At 42.0% G+C, this 22,068-nt stretch overlaps 1 protein-coding gene across 36 annotated transcripts in view; it reads left to right on the top strand.

The window, feature by feature from the left end:
* RBFOX1 (RNA binding fox-1 homolog 1) overlaps nt 1-22,068 on the top strand; it is a 1,882,478-nt gene that overhangs the window by 1,759,677 nt on the left and 100,733 nt on the right. For 30 of the 36 annotated variants that reach the window (XR_008992290.1, XR_008992289.1, XM_057487611.1 and 27 more), the window contains 4 exons: nt 2,216-2,359; nt 8,689-8,742; nt 15,165-15,257; nt 16,977-17,037. Coding sequence is in view for 34 of the 36 variants with exons in the window: in XM_057487611.1 (XP_057343594.1) it covers nt 2,216-2,359; nt 8,689-8,742; nt 15,165-15,257; nt 16,977-17,037 (352 nt within the window). In the remaining 2 variants the exon portion in view is untranslated. The remainder of the gene's footprint in view (nt 1-2,215; nt 2,360-8,688; nt 8,743-15,164; nt 15,258-16,976; nt 17,038-22,068) is intronic. The other 6 variants (XM_057487615.1, XM_057487613.1, XM_057487626.1 and 3 more) reach the window with 1 other exon arrangement.

The following is a 22,068-nucleotide window of genomic DNA, read 5'->3' as shown; positions in this document are numbered from 1 at the left end:
CTCTGCAGGAACAGCCTCCTTCCCCTGTTCTCTTAGGCATCTCCCACCCAAAGTTTAACCTCCAGAACTGGCAAGTCTTGCAGAAGCTCCAGCTATGGGGTGTGTCCCAGACTTAAGCTTACTCAGCCCTCTGTGATTCACTCTCATAATCCCAGCACTTAATAGCCTGTATATCACACTTGTCTTTTTCTACCTCTCTCTCTTCTGATCGACTGGGAACTGCATGTGATTTGGAGGACAAACCTGTGTCCAATATATACCAATATACAGTAGCTGCTCAGGAAAGATGAGTTTAATAAGCAAATGAGAACCTTTCCTTTATGTTTTCTGAGAGAGACTTTTTGCTCCTCATATTTGACACTTTTAAAAAAATACCATTGCTCTAAAAAATCCCTTACCTTCCATTTATTGACTGTATGCCAGGTGCCAACAACTCTGCCAAGTTTGCCTATTATTGCATTCAGTCATCCCAGGGCCTTACGGGTGAGCACTCTTATTATTACTCATTTCTCAGGTTAGAAAGCTATCGCCATCCTCCTCCTTATTCACCCCAGCAGCACAGGCAGAATGGCCATGCGCACTGTTGCTCTCCTCATGACATTGCACCTAACAGTGGAAGAAGTCATCTGGTGGGGCTTTTGGTACAAACCAGTTTGGAAGAGGAGCGTGCCAGCCACTGGGAGGTCTTGGGTTCAAAATGCAATTCAGGGCAAACTAGGAAGGAGAATGCAATGAAATCTGCCAATCAATACAAGAAGTGATCAGAAAGTTGCCAATTATGCTCATGTTATTTTAGCTTTATATATATCTGTACTATATAATACATAATATAGAATAAATATGATTTTACATAAGCATACGTATATCTATGTAAAATTATATATTTTTATATGTGTTAACATTATGTTATGTAATACGTGTTACATGTAGTATGCATTTTACACATGTCACTGTGAGGTTGTCTCCTCTTCTACATCTTTATTATTTTACGTCTGGATGCCTGCATGGATGGTTTTGTCCCAGTTACACTAAACTGCATCTCAGTAGGTGAGGATGAGCCGTTGTCCATACATTTGATGGGCTCTCACGTAGGTTTCCCATCACCCTTTCAGAGAAGCTGATTATCCGATGTGGGTGTCATCTACTGCCACCTAGAGGCAGCAGGTGCTAATTGCAGAGAAAGCTTTTAGAAACGGAGCATCTCTGACGTGTTACAGCTCTAGAACTGGGAGTATGAGGATGGCTATAATCAAAGCAAATGTTACTATTACTTGTTTCCTAGTTCCTGCCTAGCTACGGGTATCAATATAATATCATGTTATCCAGGCTTTTATTTTGTTGGGGGTTGGGGAATGGAAGGCAGAGTAACGAGTTCATGCTAATCGTGGAACATTGTCTACACCCACACAGCCTGAACGTTCCGCAGTGATGGAGCTGTGCCGTGTCCACAGTGTCTAGCCACGTGTGGCTACTAAGCACTTGAAAATGTGGCTAGTGCAAAAGAGGAACTGACTGTTACATTTTATTACATTTTGGTTCGTTTAAATTTAAATAGCCAATGTGAGATCCACTGTAATGGAGGGCTCAGGTCTGCACAATCAAGAAACAAAAGGCTACAACCTTAAAAACAAGATTTAAGTCAATCAGATGGTTACTTGGCCCGCAGAATACCAAACAGCCTTTTCAAGCGTTTTACTACATTTACTAATATTTTATTTGCACAGCCCCAACAGGTTACGGAGGTCTCTCTTGAGATTTTGGGCTGCTTTGATGAAGGGTTGTACCCTCTCCTACCTTTAATGAGCACTGTGCCCTTTCTCAAAGAGGTTTTCTCTGATTGCCTGTTAAAACTTCCCACCCCACCACACCCCACCCCAGCCACAACTAGTCCCTCCTTTTGTTTCATTTTTCTCCTTCTGCCAGCTCTCTGTTTTTTTATTAATGAGGTTTTTGTCTGTTGCCCCCTCTTAAGAATTTTGCCCCATGAAGGCAGGGAGGGCCCTTTCTCTGCTTGACTCACCGCTGGATCCCAGATCCGTCGGGGGGCGCTCAGTGGAGGGTCAGTATTTGTTGAATGACTGAGTGAGTGACCCAGCAGTAATTTCCCATCCGTAGCTCCTTTGTTCTGGCATTTCCCTACCATTCTGGGGAAGCAGAAGCACTTTGGAAAGAGCGTGTGGGGCCGCTCAGAAACCCTTCGCTCTTGTTCTTTTAGCAGACAGATGACGCGGCGCCGACGGATGGTCAGCCCCAGACACAGCCTTCTGAAAACACGGAAAACAAGTCCCAGCCCAAGCGGCTACACGTCTCCAACATCCCCTTCAGGTTCCGGGATCCCGACCTCCGACAAATGTTTGGCGTAAGTACCGCTTTTCTCCTGTGCAGTGCCGGCTTTTGGGCCCCCAGAGCCCTCCCCTCCTCAAGTAAGTTTCTGGTATTTACGATACAAAGGTGAGATGTCCACATGGGTGGGGGGGCGGGGAGGCATTTTACAGCCTAATCGGTGGGCATACTGTGGCTAAGATCTCTTTATGATTTTAGTGTAAGTTTCTTTGCACATGCTCACCAGCGTTCCCACTTTGGCCCATGGTCTTCTCATTAGCAACTGAAGGCCAAATGAAAAGTGAACTCCCAGATAACACACCGTTGCAACAAGCACGTTGATAATCTGCATCACGAGGCCTGGGCCCCCAGGTCATGGCTAAAATAAGCTTGATAGGCCCTCTTGGTTCTTTCTGGGCAGTTGCCAAATCAGTGTGGCATATTTCTGCATCCCCGACTCTTTCCCAAGCACTGTGCATTTAGATTTCAGGTACAGCTGTTGCAACTACTTAGTCCTGCACGAAGCTTCATTGAAAAAAAAAAAAAAAGCCATGGAGATTTCCAGGTTTGACCTGCATCCCCTACTATACATTGTCCTGGAATCAGTGGTGAGAATTCAGTTTCTTATTGTGACAGCCTCGCCTGGGTGCCACGGTGAAATGCAGAACAGGGCAGAAGCCACAACTAACTGATAGGGTGATAGGGTTGCTTCCTCATCAGACATCATGACCCTGATTCTTTTTCCTGGATGGTACTCTGCACTCTTCACCTTGAGAAGGGACGGTTTAGCCATTTCTTTGGGGTCAGTTCCACCAAAGGACAGCGCTATGACAGGGCTTGTATATCATTCATTTTTGCAAAATACTTGCAGTCTGTTTGTCTGTGACATCTCAGCACTGATGGGAAGTGTCTGTGGATTCAATGAACAGAACCACATTCTTCACATTTGACTTAGAGTAAAGGTTGGCTGCCTGGAGGTTCTTCTTCTGAGAGTTTATGGATGGTTGCAAATATTCCGAAAGGAATAAGAGGATAACCAACTTTAATGCCCGGCTCTGGGCAGAGCCTCTGTCATTCCCCATGGGAAAGGGGAGACTCTGGTTCATCACGCTGGGATTGTGGGGTCGGTGTGCACCTTTGATGTCTTTAGCATGCATGATGTTTATCAAGTATGCATCTGACACACAGGCAGAACAAGCGTCCTAATATTTAAGGTACCCAGGCTTGAATCCTGACATTTCAGAGGAAAAGGTCAGCTTCTGCACTTTTATCTCTCTCATTTGGTAATAACCTTGAGTTGAGTCCTCTAACTCTTGCAGAGCAGAGATGCCCTGGGGCACTCTCAGGTCAACGATGACTTTGAAAAGTGCAGAGCATTCAAAGTTAGAGTCGAGGTTAAGTGTGTGTAAAGCAGTGACACCAGGTTTGCACGGTGGGCAGCCAGAGGAATTAGATTCCTTTTGCCACGTCGGGTTAGGAACATGTCTTGCCCTCTAGTCCATCTTTACAGTGCAAGTGCCACTGGAATACTGGCTTTGAATTTGGTCCTCTTAATGACCAGCCTGCTGTTCTTAGTGCCCCTCACTGTAGCACACCCTGGTTTCCCTCCCTCATTGTCTTGGTTGCCGTGAATGTTACTGGAGCGCTCGACTGCTAAGTCAGAGAGGTATTCAAAATATCTCACACCCAGAATTCCCAAAGAAGGCTTCTGCTTGCGTCTCTGTCTTCTCATAGGGGTGGGGCTGTGGCAGAGCAAAGCCTGCCAAACCATCCAATGTACTACCAGCTGTCAAACCTTGATTAACATCGACTGGTTTCAGAGCCAATTTTGTAACAGTCAAAATTTTCAAGCAACTGACAAGATGATAGATATGCTTAGTATCTATTAAGAACATGCAGCATAGGTTTAGAAATATTGAAATTAATTTTGTTCCTCACAAACAGCATTTGTGTCCATTTTTAAAAGTATGCAAGTGCTTTTCAAGAGTTCCATCTCTAACAATTGGGGGGCATGGATGGATTCCTGGCCTCTGTAAGAACACTAAGGCCTTCTTGATTGACAGACACCATCCTGAAGAAATGGAATTTCAGTACTAAAATCTGTTCTCCTTAGCCAAGCATTGGGGTGGGCACACCCATTCTGGTTATGTGATGTGTTTAGTGGCATAAATCCCATTGAAAGGCCTCTGTAAACATTCTGACGGGCTCCCCACCCTCCAGTTGAGAGAATCTAGTACATTTTCCTCTTTCCGGTCATACGTACTCTCGTACCAATCAGGTAGTTTCCAAGTCATTTAGACATGAGCCATCTTCCCTCCTTTCATTGCTAATTCTTCTGTCCCTTCACGTTGTCAGGAGCTGGGATGAGGGCAAGTTAGAGAGGAAAATCCCAAAGATGGTTGTGCTTTTCTTCTTTGTCCCTTTATTAAATACAACCAAGGGAATTTCAAATAAAAAACACAGCAAGACAAAAAAAACAACCTCTTTCCTCAAATTGCCTAAAACCTGGATATGTTCATAGCAACCTCTGTAACCATTATAATTCCACCACGAAGTCTGCAACCTCTGCTGGCCCAGTGGTTTCCTCAAGGGCTTCACTTTTCATTTTTGGTTTGTGGCTTCGTTGCCTTCTGGGCGCAATCCTGGTTGTCTTTCATCACCCACTTCCACACTTTGTATTCATTACTCTCTTTTGGAAGTACTTGTTCTACTGTTTGGCATTAAATCTTCTAGCTCATCATAGATTTCCTTTTTTCTTTTTTAAGATGAAACATTCCTTGGTCAAGAAGTTTCCTGGACACAGTCTCCGAAGCAGAAGCCAGAGTCTTTAAAACACTGGCTGGGGTGGGAGTGAAATGGATCTAGTATATGATCAGGGATATTGGTTATGGAAGTTTCACGGAAGGGAATGTAGGGCCCTGCCATGGCCACTTTCTTCTTGAGTTACTCTTTATTTCAGGGATCAAGCATAAATACGTTTCCTCTATGTTTGAATTCTTGATGATCTCATGAAAGGAATATATGGAAGTCCACCAAATTAGTTACAATGGCTTACTGCTGAATAGAATGCTTAATGTAATTTAATATTTAAAATGTAAGCATATCTGGGTTTGGGGTGAAAGACATGGTGATAATATATCCAGACCACTGATACAACACTTCGTATCATAGAATTGTTTGCAGAAACAGCTTCTCTGTGAGTAGAAGTTTCAAATTTGCACAATATGCCTGTTGACATGACAACCTTACTTTTGTTATCAAAATATAGTCCCTCTGGGCAAGAATCTGATGTACTGAAGTCTCTCTTCATTGTCACCAAAAACAGATCAGATGACTTTGAGAACACCAGGGAGCATCTTTCATGACACCTTTTTAGGAATAAAAATAGGGTAATGAAGATGCCTGCATCTTCAATGTTAATGTAAAATCCTACCTCCCATGATAAGTAGTGAAGCCATTTTGGGGGGCTGTGGCAGGTGCCTCCTCTTTCTGCATTCTCAACGTGCAACCAGCCCCTAAGAGAACTGAGATACTACCCTTTCTCAGCCTCTAGGTGCACTCTCTGAGGTGACCTTTACTTGCATATTTGATGCTGTGTCCACGGAACATCTTTTACAGGTTTTCAGAAGAATATTATCTGATCTGAGAGTGTCTAAAGATGCCCGGTACATATTTGCCCAAGCGCGTTCCTTTAAGCTTCTGGATTTTGTGCTTGGTACAGCTATTGAGACACCTTGTGTGGATTCGGAGACATTGTTTGAACGCAGCTGAACACTGGTGTTGAGCAAACAAATGCTAGTTGTGTCTGTGAATGAGTCGTGTCTATTTAAATTGAAAACATACCAGCTGTGTTTACATCATTAGTACCAAACTTCCCAATTAAACTATTGATACTATAAATATAGAACACAACTGTCTGAGGAATGGGGCTTATATCAGCATCCTTTTTACAGCTTGTTTCACTGGCTTTGAGGATCGGCAGCCCAATGCGAGCTGCCAGAGAGGCAAACGTTTGAGACCATTTTGGGGGCATATGGTGTCATTGTTTCATTTAGGGAATGACACGTGCTAGGATTACTTCTTGATTGGTTCTGTCTCATCCAGATCTTATTTTAAAGGAAATGTTTTTGTGTTGACTGCCTAGAGAATTTTCCATAGATGACATTTCTTCATGGTTTTGGAAGAAGTCCTTTCCAAGCTTCTCTACCCATACATATGTGTGTTTTCAGGCTCTTATGCCAGAAATAAATATGATACCTATGTCTGTGGACTGAATATTCTAAGGGAGGTTTTATCAAAATTACTGCTTCTGAGGAGTTGTTGAAGCTGAAGGATGGTTTCCTGTGAAATCCAGCAAGCCTTTCATTTCCAAAATCTGAAAGTTTTCTTCTTCTATTTTTAATGACTTTTCTCCACCCAAATCTAGGTCAATGGAAATGTCCTGTAGAAGGATGATAGTCTCTTGACCGAAAGAATATCTGAGTGTCCACGAAGTGCAGGGCTAGCTCCATGTCTCCTAGGTTCCCACCGCATGCGCTGGCAGTGTGGTCCTTTGCTCTCCTACCCTAGCGGAGTCTTCTCTTCTCGATCTCTTTCTTCGAAGTAGAGCAGCACGTCTGCTCGACAAGAACACTTCCAGCCTGCACTGCCCTGACCGGGTGCATAGCCTGAGGGATGGCTGCATGTGTGTGACCCAGGATGATATAAGCTTTGGGTTTCTTTTTCTCATAGTCAGAACTGCTTTCATTTTCAGGTGTTGAACTATTTATATGCAGCTGGAGTATGCGTGTTTTTCCTTCTGTCTTTCCAAGGAAAGTAGATTTATTTGTCTGTTCCAGAGGAGAGCCTCTATGTTCCACATACTTTTTCTCTTGACTCTTACTAGGACCTTCCTGACATTCACTCTCAGGGTCTGCCGGTGCTCTACGACTGAAGCATGCTGCCCCCATTCCTCTGCGTTCTAATTGCTCATTTTCTGCCATTTTCCCAACTATGCTGTCCTCTGCTACAAAGAGGCTGCTTAAAGCGGTCCACACAGGGAAGAGAGACAAAATACAGAATCTCCTAGGCAATAAAGGATGCAATTCTAATCTAGGCTGCAAAAGCAAACAGACTGATAGGAAAACTGGAAAAAAAAAAAAAGAATGGAAATAATACTTTATGTTGTTCCGTTTTCTTTTTAAATCATGAAATCAAGCATTTGCTCTCATTCTGCACAGGGTAAAATTTCCATCTTATTTGTCCCTGGGCCACGTCACATACTCTGATGTCCCCCTCTCCCACCTTCCTTCGTGTGGAGCAGACCACACTCAAAGAACGCCCACTCTCCTTCCTGTGGTCTAAGGGAACTGGAAGGGTTCCGATGTCAGGAAAAGGGCTCTAGAGTATTCAGTGCTTCTGGTTTCAGGGTCTATCTACGTTCTCCTTTTTTTAAAGTGTGAATCAAAAATTGCTTGATGTACATCCCTCACTAGGACGCTCAGATTTAGCAAATACAAAATTACAAGGTACAACCGTTGAATTTGGATTTTAGAGAGCATGTTTTCTTAAGCGTAGGTATGTCTCCGCTATGGCATGAAGTATCATTAACCTGAAAATTCCTAAACTTCAATTTAACACGGCATCTGCATTTTATCCAATTGCCAAATGGATTTGTAAACTGACAGTGTGCTTCTAGATGAGAATGTCGAGTCGCTTCCACTTTTTATACAGCCTTTTCCTGCTAATCATCTGAAATCTGTTTGCTGAACCACAGGGAGACTTCTCTCGAGAGAAGCACATTTCGGCCGGTGACAAGTCACCACTGTGCTGGTGTCTTATGATGACGGGTGCCTGTACGGCAGATCATGCTTGTTTGCCTTCATTTTACTCCTGTTCTGTGGGCCGGCTGTCGCTAGCCCTTATGGGAGCTGGGGGCCAAATTCCTCACCACTGTATTCTGCTGGGACATTTTACTACCAGAATCTCACATTATCAAGGGTGTTTCTCCAGGGCTAGTGGAAGAGAAGCCTAGGAGGGTCAGCATGCACACTAGCCATTTTTAATCTCTGCTGCTCCGTGCCTGGGAAAGCAATCATGCTCACATAAAGAAAGGAAAGCAGAATTAGCCTCTTGACTCCATATGAAGTATCAGGCCCCTACTATGATATTGCACTTGATGGGTAGGCAGTAAAATGGAAATAATATGTGGGGTTGGATTTTCTCTTGGTTCAAGCATGTCTCTAATGATAGAAGAACATAAAATGTATATCCTTGATATTAAGAGAGAAGAGATATGCTGACTGGGGGTACAGTGACCAGTGTGGGGTTTAATATGACTTATTCCATTTCTCGTCTTGCTTATAAAATATTTCTGTTTCTTTTCAGCAATTTGGTAAAATCTTAGATGTTGAAATTATTTTTAATGAGCGAGGCTCAAAGGTAAGCAGCTTCATTCACTTTAGAATTGTTTAGCTTATTTTTAATTTTTTTTTAATGAATAATGGGAAACAACTGCACTGTTTTAATCAGCACGTTGTGAAAATACCCTTCCAGGGGGAATTCCTTTAGAGACCATTCTAGTTTCCAAAATGGTGGGAAATACATTGGGTTCTCTTTAAAATGTATAAGGGGATAATTTAAAATGGCAGTTTCATACCTATCTATCTATATATCAAGTTTCCAGAGGAAAATTACCCATGCTTAAAAAAATAATGTTGCTACATTTTTGTTTTGCAGTGATAATTATGTTCTTTATATTAAAAAGTGAGTTGATAGTCTCATGAGCAGGTAAATATGTGATTATTCTGTATTAATAAAGTGCAGTTATTTTCCTGGGTTGTGAGGGAGAAACGTTTCATATACACCAACCTTTTGAATACAATTTTATTCATCAGTATGTTTACTAATCCACATTTGGTAATTTGGCATCGTTTTAAATTTGTTTTTTCCTAGGAAACCAATTTTGAAGTAGGTTTTCGTAGAGCTAACACTGCTAAGTAAAAATCGGGTGAGGTGGAAAGGTGCCAGCACCTTCAAAAAATGGAAGTATGTGGTCGGGCCGGGGGAGGAAGGCCAAACCCTTTCAAACATCCTCTATAAAAGTGGTCATTACCTGGGAACGTACTAGAAGCGCAGGTGCTCAGGCTCCAGCCGGATTTGTTGAACCAGATCCTCTGAAATCAGGGCCCAGCAATCTCTGTCTTAAGAACCCTTCCAGGCCTGTCATCAAAGTTCCAAACACTGTGTGTCTTCCTGTGGAAGACAAATGCCAGTGCTTCTTCTGTATCCAGAATACCCCTTTTTTTTGCATGCTGTGGGTGCTGACGGCTCCTTCGGCCTGCACCCACAGAAAACTCACAGACTCTCCCTCGAGGTAAACAGTGCATTTGGCATAGCCGTGGATGCTGAGGGATCCCAGGGCGGGAGGCTGTAAAGGGACTCAGACGCGGACCTCAGCAGCCAGCCAGTGGCCGCTTCCAAGAGTGGCCCTGTGTTCAGAGCCTCACTCCCGCGGCCGTCGGGGATCTGAAGCTTCTTTCTCCCTCACCCTCAGACTGTGAAAGTGGACATTGAGAGAAATGGCTTCCTGGGTACACAGAGATGCCGATTCGAGCCCCATTAACTTTCCTGAACACAGGCAATTCGGGACAGGTCTGTGCCCAGCAGGGTTACTGAGATGAGAGGTTTTCTCTAAGGCAAGTGTCAGCTCTCTGGGGCACAGCAGCCAGCAACTCCCCACGAAGCAGGCATATGCATGTACTATTCCTTGGACTGTATTGTACCCTCTCCCTGCACAGGAGACTTAGTATTAACTGAGTAGGGCGATGCTGCTTGATTTGAAGGAAAAAAATTCCAGTATTCTCTTCTGCACAGCCAAAATGATTCTGTGATTCCCCAGATGAGTACAAATGAAATCAATCCCTTATAGTCTCTGGTTCTGCAAGTTCAGAGACCCTGCCATCCTTCGATAATTTCAGGTGTTTAATGGTCCTTCTTGTGATATGTCGGCAGTTTGACCTCTAGGCAGGGGGGACAGTAAGCTGGCTCTTGTTCTGCGTCCTCTGTGGAGACCAGGACAGGGATGACCTCTGCTCCCACCGAGCAGAGCATGCCGAGAGAAAGACGTGCCTGGCCTGATCCCCCCCACCCAGGCCTGATGCACTCCTGGCAAAACCAGAGAAGACCTGGGAGATTAGCCAGCCTCCTTCTAACCCTGAGTCTATATCACTACGGCTTCTAAAGGTTTTTTTTTTAATGTGCATCGAATTTATATTTTGTTTTATAACTTTTGCCAGTTGGAGAAAGCTACCATAATTCATTCTGAGAGATGTTTGGGACATTAGAAGAATACCGTTTGCTATATTGAAAGTGTAATGGCGGTGCTATTTTTAGGGCTTTTCTCATCATTCCCATGGTTAACCAGTCTCTGGGGCTCCAGGAGGAAGAGCATTTAACTTGGCCGCATCCCGAGTCTGACTTGGTGCAGCTTTTTTTTGTTGTTAGGAAACATCAAAAATAGCCTCTCTCAGTGGGCATGCTCCCTCTGCATGGACTGGACTTGGAGGTGCTGGAACTGACTGCTTAGGTATGGCGGGGGCGTCCTCGCGACAGTCCATTTGGGAACGGCTACATGGGGGTGACGGCTCACACAAGGCTATTTTTCATATTTGACTTTATCCTTTACAGGAAAGGGCTTTATTTAAGGAAACATGTCCATTTACACAGTTGAGCAACCTGAACCCTCGTTGTGAGCTCATTTTCATCATTTGGCGCTGGAGAAACAGCCAGGAGATGGGTGGGCTCATAAGAGCTAGAAGCTCACCTTCTGGCCATTCTCTTTGGTGACAGACCCCCAAGGCAGCTCCCTCAAGGCTATGTGAGCACTTAGGCTGTGTGTTCTGGGGGTGTTTAGTGTGTGCATGTGCACGGGCACCTATGCCTACACAGGCAGCGTCTGTCTTAACCTCAGAATGCATACCGTCAGTGGTCCTTGTACATGTGGAGACCAAGTATACGAGGAAGCCGCATGTTCCAAAGATACGCGAGCCTTTGAAAATGAGACTTAGATAACATTTAGGGGTGAAAGCACCACCCATTCATTTTTCCTTATAGGAGATTTAAAAACCATTGTTCAGCTCTGAAATGTTTTCTTTGGGGATGCAGCTAGATAACAGCTATTGTTTAAGATACCGAGGAAATGTTTGTTCAGCCTGGTCTTGGATTCAAGAGACATCTTGATGAATCAGCCCCATTCCAGGTACAAGACAGGTGAAGTCAACCGTGAGCAAAACAAAAATACTTCCTGCCCTGGGATGTCCCCCAGTAGCAGGAGGGGAGACTGGGAAGGCCTGCAGCAGCCCTGCAGCATGCTGCATTCTGTGGCCAAGGGGAGGCTGCCGAGGACCCGGGCAGGCTGAGCAGTACTGTTGGGAGGTGGGAAGGCTCTTCGGAAGAAGCTGAAGGAGAGATGAGTAAGAATTTCCCAGGAAAAGGCAGGGCTGATGGTCTCCCAGGGAGAGGTGCTGAGGGTGCCAGGGTAGCTAGCGAGATGTGAGATGTGAAGCACTTAGTCCCTCCTCAGAAAAAAGAACCTGCAGACTTTTATCAGCAGCTCCCCTCTGACAGACGGGAGTTCTCTGCACCTGAAGCGAGACGAATTGTATTTTCACGTGAAATGAAAAATCGGTGCTGTGCTCCATCCTGGGTGTACCAGAGCCTTTACTTAAGATATAAAATGTTGCATTTGTATCAATACAGAAAAGGGAGCCATCATTTAAACAAACACCATGGAAACAAAACAAAACAAAAAAACAACTGGGATACAAGAGGGTCAGAATTCATGATTCACGAGAAGAGTTTAAAATAAGCAAGTCACCTTGTGCGGCGGTCCCTCTTGGAGTTGTCGGTATGTGCCTTCCCATCCTAGGGTGGCACATGGCACAGTCTTTTCCCCAGCAGCCTGGTGCCTTCTGTGCTCCACCCCATGTAGGGGTAAACCCTGAAAGCAGTGTCTGTCATCCAGCAGGCTGTGGCATGTGCTTCCCTCCTGCAGCCCCTGTGCCCCCTTCATCCTTAAGGGTTACCCACGGGCACCACACTCAGTTTCTACGTGCTCCAGGCCAAGACCAGAGTGGGCCTCTTTTAAAGGCTGAGATAAAAAACATTCAGAATATTGTTAAGAACCGTGAGCTGAGGTTTCTTTGAGATAGACTTCTGGCCTTGAAGCAGGTTCAAAGAACCTTGGCACCTGTCCGCATAGTTGCCAGACCTGTGCTTGATAGACGGGGGTTTACCTAAAAATGGCCACACGGTCATTGGCTATGACCTAGTTGCCCTCTGAGCATCCTGGCAATGTCTGAGCCACCAGGCAGGCCATTCAGTTCTTGTCTCGGTGGGAGGTGGGACTGTCCACTGGAAAGCTAGGAAAGTCCCTTTGATATGTGGGGAACTGTGTCAAGAGCAAGTTCTTTGGAACCCAACTTTCTCAGATCTCAGTCAGTCATCTCAGCAGCTGGAAATGGGACATGCACAGCATCTCAAAAAAAAAAGAAAAAAAAGAAAAAGAGAGAGAGAGAGAAGTTTAGCAGAAAATAATTAACAGTAAGAATAGTCATGAAGAGAATCTGTGTATTATCTTCACTTCAAAACAAAGTAAGGCCTTGAGAGCCAGATGGAGTCCTTCCCTTGTACTCGATGAACTTTCCTTGGGGTTTAGGATGTATTTCTGTCTCCACCTTCATCTCTCCCTGACTTACACAATGCTGATTTCAGGCCAGTATGGTTGGCCTTGGGTTCGGACTAAAATCACGATGACTTGGTTCTTCAGGATAATGTTTGACAGGTGGGTTGAATGCCCCGTTTCACCTGGACGTGTTCTTCTCAGTGCCCCGGTAACCGTGACTGCTGGTACGCACAGACCCAGTGATGCTCCCGGGCCCTCCACCGATAAGACTTGGATTATGGATTCTCTTTCCTGGCCAGAGTCCTGGTATTCCCTATTAAATAGCTGTGCATCCAGGGAGTTAGGTGTAGAGGTGAGGCTAAGAACACTGCTGTGGGATTTCAGCTGTACCCCTGCATCTAAGATCCAAATAACCAAGTCACACAGATACTCACTTGACAAACTCACTCCATTCCATAGGTTGCTGTATAGAAACTGGCAATACAATATTTCTATTTCATGCAATGAGCCAAAACCTTCTTCTGATGCTGCCCGTGATATGACAGGCCGTGGAAATACACCTGCTGGGCCAGATTGCTGGGCTCCACTCTAGGGCTCTGATCTGGTAGATACCGGTGCGTCTCAGGGACCTAAGTATTTAATATACTCTAAAGTTCCTTCTGATGTGCTAATTTGGGGACCCACTGGCCAAGACTGAGAATCAACAAATAGAGCAAAGGCCCCCAATTCAGTCTTTTGCCCATTGAAGACCTGGTATTTCAAAACTAATCAGTTAGTATCCTTAGCTTTGCAGATTACTTTAGCGACCTAGACAAGGCTTGCAACCTAATGCTAGTTGGTCATACCGACCTATGATTTGTAGTTATTGTCTGTTTTATTAGTAAGACTGAATATCAAACTTCCCCAACTAAACATAAAGCCAGCATTTACCCTATGCAACGTTTACCCAATGCAAATAGAAGTCCCAACACGTTGCATTATTTCACCCAGTTTACACTGTGAAAACCAGAACAGTTTGGGAAAATTTGTACTGGAATTGTTTCAAAAGGTTGGTGTGTATTTCTGAACAAGATGTACAAATGTTTTTAGGGGCTTTAAAAATAATGTGTTATATTTCCTGTACTCTTCTTAGGAACAGTGTCAGTGAAGAAAAAAGATGGATTTTGACAATGTGACATTTAGGGGGGTTGTTTTTGAGGCTGAAATATTAAAACAAAATATGCCAGTGGTGAAGTAAAGGGACTGTTTATTATCTCTCAGGAAAAGAGGAAGTGCTCAGAGTGTTATTATAAATAACATTCTATTAACGAGACTTTTTATTTTCTCCCTGTTGGTATGAATACCAGCATTATGTCTTAAAACTTTACAATGTGTGTATGTATGTCCCTTTTTGGTTAATACATTAGTCTAAAAAATTGAGAAATTCAGAAGCATGTCTGTTTTTTGGGGGGAGGAGAAAGTATTCATATAAAAAAAGTTTGCATTATTGATCAATTGGACTGTGTATTATTAATCAATTGATGTTTATTTCTATTCATTTCATATGATTATTTTGTTTATAAATCAGAGTTTAAGATTGATTATAAAAAAGGTCTTTCCTTTTTTTTAGGCTTCTAATTTTTATTTTTTGAGAAGTAAAGGCTGTAGAATTGATAAATCTGAATAACCCTAAAATTGCATGAAGAAGAGATGTTCTTAAAACCACACGGCATGACTCCGTAGGCAATGTTAGAAGATTTTGGCATTCCTTGTTGAATTTCGTGCACACGTTTTATTTTATTTCATTCTTAATTTGCATGTCCAGAAAGTGGTTCCCTTTTCTTTTCCTTGTTATTTCATTTTTATTCTCTGTGAAGACACTGTAAATTTATTTTGATCTCATTTTCTTTCCGTTAGATTTATTTTCTTCTGTAGTGACATGTAGAAAGGTATTTTTGGTATCATTCTTTGACTTCCTCAGGGGTTACATGCTAATCTGGTGACAGAAAACAAAAAATCTTGTTCACATTTGTCGCTTACTTATTGCACACCTTAGTACTCTTATAATTTCTCTAATTTGCATGTTACAGAACTGAAGCCAGGACGAGAAATAGAGATTAAAGCGAGAGAACGTTACACAGTGGTCGTGGACTGAAATAATAATCTGCATGTTGTTTTCCCTTCTCCCTCCTGCATGCAGGGATTTGGTTTCGTAACTTTCGAAAATAGTGCCGATGCGGACAGGGCGAGGGAGAAATTACACGGCACCGTGGTAGAGGGCCGTAAAATCGAGGTGCATGTTCAAAATATTTTCCTTTTCATCTTTTTTATAAATGTCTGCTTCACGCTCATTTGTCGTTTCAGATGCATCACTGTGTCTTGTATGTGACCCTATTCCCTTGTCATTGTTTATATATATATATATTTATATATAAAAAGGAAAACTGGCCTTACTTTTTTTTTTTTTAAAGTTTACTTTGTGACATTACTCTTATTTCTGATGAAAGGTGGATGGCAAACACGAGACAAAAGAAAGGTCGATCTGAAAGGTTTTTTTGTTTGTTTTATTTTAGTTTTCATGTTTTACAATCAAGGGTGCAATAGATTTCAAACGTGGAGACAGTACTGCAGAACAAAACCGAGTATAGAACCGTTTCTTTTTCTTTTCTTTTCTTTCCGCTGCAGGGTTGAGGAGGGATCCACAGTGGTGTGCAAATTAAGCCAAATTGTGAAAGAGATCACTTTTGAAAGAACAGTTTAAAAAAAAAAAATGAGAGGTCTTTGTCCACGTATACCTTTCATTTTTTTTTTTTTCTTAAGAAGCCCATTTGAGTCTTTGTAGTCTTTGGATAATAAAGTGAATAACCGAACGGGATTTCCTGTTCAATATCTGGCTCCACTTCACTGCAAGAAATAAACGCTAAAATTTCCGATACTCAGAATCAGCTCTTTCTACCACTGGATCTCCCTCAACGTGGCCACTGGGTCATATTTGTTAAGACTTAAAGAAAAAAAAAAAAAAAACCAGTTACAAATGCTTTAGTCTTTGGAGTAAGATGTTGCATATTTTGCCTTTCATTTTCCCCCCTCGACGATAACGCTTAGGCCCCTCACCAAACTCTCAGTAACCATGGTAACTGTATACAAATCCATGCTGGCGATGGTGGTGAATGGTAAGTGGTGAAGTCCATCTGCCGTTTCACGTATTTAGTGCTGATATATCTATATACATATATATATACCACGTGAATTTTTTTGACTTGTTGTATTAAGTTTTCTTGATGCTCTATTTTTTTGGATATTGGTACGCCTGTAATTGAGTGTACGTTCTAAGCTAGCCTGGAAGGCACTGACTGGATTGAGATATGATCGGTGCACATCTTACTCAGATTGTTAACTTCATATTGTGTTAAACAATGCACCCTCTTTTCTCCTTTTGTTAGCTGTGACTTTAAAGCTTGAATGATTTCGTTAATCCTTGCAATGTAAAAGGCTCTCGTTCCGAGTGTTGAATGCTAGATGTTGCTTCCCCAATGGTTCTTCTCTCCTACGGTGTTGCACACGGCTAAAACTTGTTTGTCCCTTTTTTTGATATTTATGTTCCCTTGTACCTTGTCTCTCCCCTCTTCTACTCCACTGCATGTCCCTTCATATGAACTTTATTTTATGTTTAAAAAGTATTTATTGTTTCTGTGTTACCATGGAGTACACGCATGCTTTTAAATCTTCAATTATGCAGTTCCTTTTAATTTGCTTTTACTGTCTCCTTATTAAACTTTTAAATGATATGACATTGCTGTATTGAAATGATTTGTAAGTTAAAATGGTTATGAAGTAAATGTAATTATAAAAATGTATGATTTTGTTATGCACCTACTGCCTTTTATAAATTAAAATGCATTTTAGTTTTGTTTTCGTTTTTAATAAATAATCACAGTCATAATGCATGCAACTAATGGAACTGTGGGCTGGCTCTGGAATATGTGCTCACTTGAGTTTTCTATGTACATAGGTAAATAATGCTACAGCTCGTGTAATGACAAATAAAAAGACTGTCAACCCTTATACAAACGGTAAGTAGAGATTGGCCTTTTTTAAGAGGTTGCCTCTACCTCTGAATCTACTAAATAATTTAACCAGGGCATCTGTTGTAACAAGTCACGTTTGCCTTAGCATGGCTTCTATGTTCTTGCCACTGACCTGCTACAGGGAACCACCTGAATCAATAAGATAATTTTCATAACAAAGGCAAATTTAGTTTCCAGGTTCAGGGTGCATGGCCCTCCTTCAGTCTCTCTGGAATAACTCCCACTGGAGGTGAGATGCAGTATTTATTGAGGAATTACTCGAGTAATTTCATTTGTTGTTATTATCATAAGTTCAGGGAAAATAGAAGTTTTGTTTGTTTCTTTTTTTATCTCCATCTTTTCATTGATCGCTCATCATTCCTGGAATTGGGAGACTGCAGAATTTGGTTCTGGCTTTGAGTCTTCTCTGGAGCTATTAAGCTTTTGAAGTGGCTTAGAGGGGGCCTCATGTTGAGTTCCCTACTATGAGTGCCTTATTTGCCACCCTCTGAATCGCCTCGTTCCACGTCGGGCCAGGCAGGTGAAGACCTTGCTGTGTACTTCAGGCCCCTCTGGGACAATGCAGTTCTGTCCTTACTAATCGAGATGTCTCAAAACTCTCCATGATAAGTAATCACTTCTATATGAAGAATTAAATATATTCAAACATTTTGATTCTTTAGTCCTTCTCAGAATAAATCTCTCTTAAAGATACATGGGGGGTAAGCTTCTAATATGCTAATCACATACTTAATTCTCCCCCAAATTAGAACAAATGTAATGTAGTAAGTTAAAGTATGTACACTCAGTGGAATATTATATCCATGAAAATGAGTAGGATGAAAACCATGAAGGGCCTCATAATAAATGAAAAATTTTAAATAAAACAGTTACATATAGAGTATGATTTCAACTCAGTTATAATAGGCATTAGACCAAAATGTTGATGGTTGAGTTGAATGGTAAGGCTGAAAGATTTTTTTTTCTTTGTTTTATTGGTTTTTAAAAAGGGAAGATGTATGGAATTTTCCATCTTTAACATTGTAATGACACATGATGCTTGGTGATTTGTTTTTTAAGAAAGGGAAAAATAAGAAAGAAACATTAAAGAAAAGTTTAAAATATATTTTGAATAACACCATGACCAACTTAGTTTCCTTCCCTTCCCCCCCAGAAGACACCACTATTATAGATTATTGTTTATACTTTTATTTTGCATTTTCATGCATATATATATATATATAATGAGGATATATTTATAGTATCTACAGTATTGTGTACCTGCTTTTCATGTAAGTGGGATCATGGAATATATATTATTTTTAGTTGGTTTTGTAAATCACAATGGAATTCTTTCAGTGTTACTGTATATACAGACCAAATTCATTCTTTTTATTGGTTTTGTAATTTTCCATAAAATGGATATATGAGTTTATTCCAACCTTCCATATTGATTGACACTTAAGGATATTTTATTTTTCTGTTTTAAACAACAGTATTAGCATTTGGTAGCTTTGCTTTGGTTTTAATTCATCCATACGCCAATGGCTACCAGTTTGACTAAGTAAATTTGTTCTTATTTTTAAGAGGGTTCATCATTAAACAGAGATTCACCCTCAGTATTGTAGGGCTCTATCCTGGGAGACCAGAAGAATTCTTTGTTCTGCCGACTCATTTTGCCAACTTCTACAACCCAAGGTACATCCTTAAATGGTATAGAAAATTTCCACAACAGACTTCGAATGCCCAGTGCTGACCCGAAGCAAACCTCTGATGTGTATGTCCAAAGCCTTTCTACTCGAGTAAAAATGATAGCTCTGCCACATGCCGGAGTTACTACCTGGTGACACCCACCTGACTCCTGGGCATTTTCTTTAATTATGAAGTAGCAGTTGTGTGTGTGTGCGGTGCATGTGTGTGTGTTTGCATACATGTGCCTAGGTGCTCCTGTGTGCTGTTCATGTGGGAAAATGAGACAAGGGGAACCAAGTATTATTCCATATGTATGCATACTTATTTTAAAGAAATAGTTATAATCAATGTCATTTCAACCCAGGGGCTGAAAACTGAACCTGTGGGATTTTTGGACACAATTCAAAGCCCATTCATTCATTAACAGCCAACTTTCTGGAACACAGGCCATATGACATTATATTAAAATGTGCATTTAAAAATTTTAAATGCATGCGCTGGGCCCACATGAAGTCCTATTAAGAGGACATAGTTATCCCTATTTTAAAGATGCAAAAACTGAGGCTAGATAAGATGAAGTGATTATGGAAGTTTTTTCTTTTTATTATGAAGTAACAAAATCTTGTGGCCATACCTGTGTTTGTTAGTATATCACTTCCTCCCTGTCATCTTACAGAACTGCACTAGATGGCAACCAGCTAGGATAACAAAAAGCTTACTAAATGCGCAGCCCCACATTCCTGCCAGATGTTGGCATAAACATCCCACATCCCATCCCAGGTAGCCGTGTATTCTGAGTTTCCAGGAATAAATTATGTGAATCTGTCCTCTGTATACTTGCAAGGGGCACTTAGAGGCTTATCCTGTCACATGACTGGGTATGGTACCTGAAGGGTGGATGGACAGTCACAGTCGAACTGACTTAAAAAAACAAATGCAAATCCCAATTGTATAAAGACGGCTTCTAGAGAGGAGATCGTGGAGAGTTTTGGTATTCAAAGAAAAACAGTTCTCAAAGCTTTCACGATCTTTAATTCACGAGTATCATCACCACAAATACAGTTTCCCATAAATTGCAACCAGCGTAACTGAAAATCCATAACAAGAGTGACTGTGTTAAGAGAAGATAGTATCACTGTAAAAAAAAAAAGAAAGAAAGAAAGAGTGGTATCTATGTGAGATGATGGATTTGCTAATTAGCTTGACTGTGACGAATATTTTACACTTTAAATGGCTATCACATAACAAGTTACACACCTTAAATATGCATATTTTTGTGGTCAATACCTGAGTAAAGCTGGAAAAATTAAAAAGATGAGTCAGGACCAATTGAAGTCACTTTGGAATGGGAAAATTAAGTGATCATTGAGATTCATTCATTAGCTATCTAATTCACTCTCAAAAACCATCAAGCTGAGACTTCAGCAAAATTATACATTACTAGAGTCATCAGATTTTGAGGTCATCTTCAAATGGTGAAATGTAATTATCAGTGCCAGCATCACATTCATGCATTCCTTTAAAAATATATCCAACAAAGTTTAAGCAGCTGCAAAGCTCCCAGTGGTAAATAATACTGTACCCTAAATGCAGGGAGATTCATGGCCAGGAGGCTGTGCTATAGAGGACCACAGTTAATAGTGTCATGGAGGATATAGATTCCATTTCCCAGGACATTTGAACTTGGATATAAGAGAAGGCTGTAGAATGACATATAGGGTTCTGGACACTACCCATCAGAAAGCTCCATAATAGGGGAATTGGGCCACTTCTGGATTGCTGATTTCTCCTGAGGACACTAACCCTCAGATCAAATGTTTGCTCTGCAAAATCAATTAAGAACCATTTCTGCAGGGATTTTCTGCATGTTGGAGAATGGATGTTGGATGTAGCATATTTATTTCTTAGAGATGTTAGGAAGGATGAAAACCGAGCAGAAAAGATCCGAGACTATCTAAAGAGATACACTTTGAATCAGCTCTGCCTATCACTGGCTACTGATCTGCAGGTGAGTTGTTCAAACTCTCTGCACACCGGTTTTCTCAAGTGGGCATGGTAGATATAGTGGGACCTACTCCATGGGGCATCTGTGACTACCATGCGACGTAAGGTACTCAACACGGTGCCGGGGATATAACCTGCCCTGAAAACCTGATTTATACACAGTCATCTCAATAATAAGTAGCCATCTTGTTCCATTTTATCATAGATAGTAAGTTGAATTTCCTGATAGACGTACTGGTTTAAGGATCAAGCATGCAGATGCCAACAGAGGTAGAAGGTAAACTGAATAAGCAAACAGAGAGGGTCTGAGAAAAACATTCTTTTTGCACTAGATTTCATTTTCATACTGGGAGAAGTAAACTGTTTCTCTACTAGAAGGAGAAGCAGTCTAAGGTAGCAATAAAAGAGTGTGGGCATTTGACCTCCAAGCCAGGAGCACAGTAGGGAACAGAGGTGAGTCTGCCTAAGTGGGGGTATAATTGGGGTGGTCCCTAGTCACCTCCAGCAAATTGGTCCATGGGGTCCCTAAATATAAGTGGCCATTTCTACTAAAGTGTCAAGAGAGCCAGAAATCCTGCATTTTAGATGAAATCTAAATACTGACCATGAATATACATTGCAAAAAAAAATACCGAGTGAACCAAATGACGTGCAACTGACTTTTTCATTTGGGGCAATGCCTTGTGTACCATTTCAGCCACCAGGTCCCTGGCGCCCTCCGTCTAGTCCACTGGAAACCATTGGTATGCAGATTTGGAAATCCCTGTGGTACATTTAGGGATCCTTTCTTAAATGGGTTGCTTTGATCTGCAGCCCAGCCAAGCCCTGGAGAAGACAGGCAGATGTTTGGTGTGGACATTCAGGCCTGCCTTTTGGCACCCAACAGAGCCACCCTTAACCCTGGGGATCCTGGCCAGTGCTTTTCTACAGAAGGCTGGCAGGTGGCCTTTGAGAAGCTACATTTGAGGAGGGGAGCAGACTTGGATACAGCCCCTTGAGGCCTCACCGTAGAGGCTTCTCTCTGAGCAGCTCCTGTGGGTGATGTGGAGGGAAACCCCCATGTCTCTGGTCTCTGCTCCATCGCCTTGGTGTGCGGGGGGCCTTGGGAGGCTGGGAGTGTGCGCTTTATCAGCTGGTCTCCTCTTGCTGTAAGCCTCATTGTTTGGATTAATGTCCTTGATCAAAATCTCTCAATTTGCAAGGGCTGGGGATGTACACAGACTGCCTGGGGACTTAAAATTGGGCTCATTGTATGTCCGTCTGTCCCAGCCGGGTTATCCCTAGGGTCTTTTCCAGGTACTAGAGGAAGTCACAGGGACTAAGAGGCCATTTACATGTGAT

Source organism: Manis pentadactyla, chromosome 10 (genome assembly GCF_030020395.1).
Source record: "Manis pentadactyla isolate mManPen7 chromosome 10, mManPen7.hap1, whole genome shotgun sequence".
In the NCBI taxonomy this organism is placed as follows: domain Eukaryota; kingdom Metazoa; phylum Chordata; class Mammalia; order Pholidota; family Manidae; genus Manis; species Manis pentadactyla.
The sequence above is the reverse complement of the archived record's forward strand: the minus strand, read 5'-3'. Positions and strand labels throughout refer to the sequence as shown.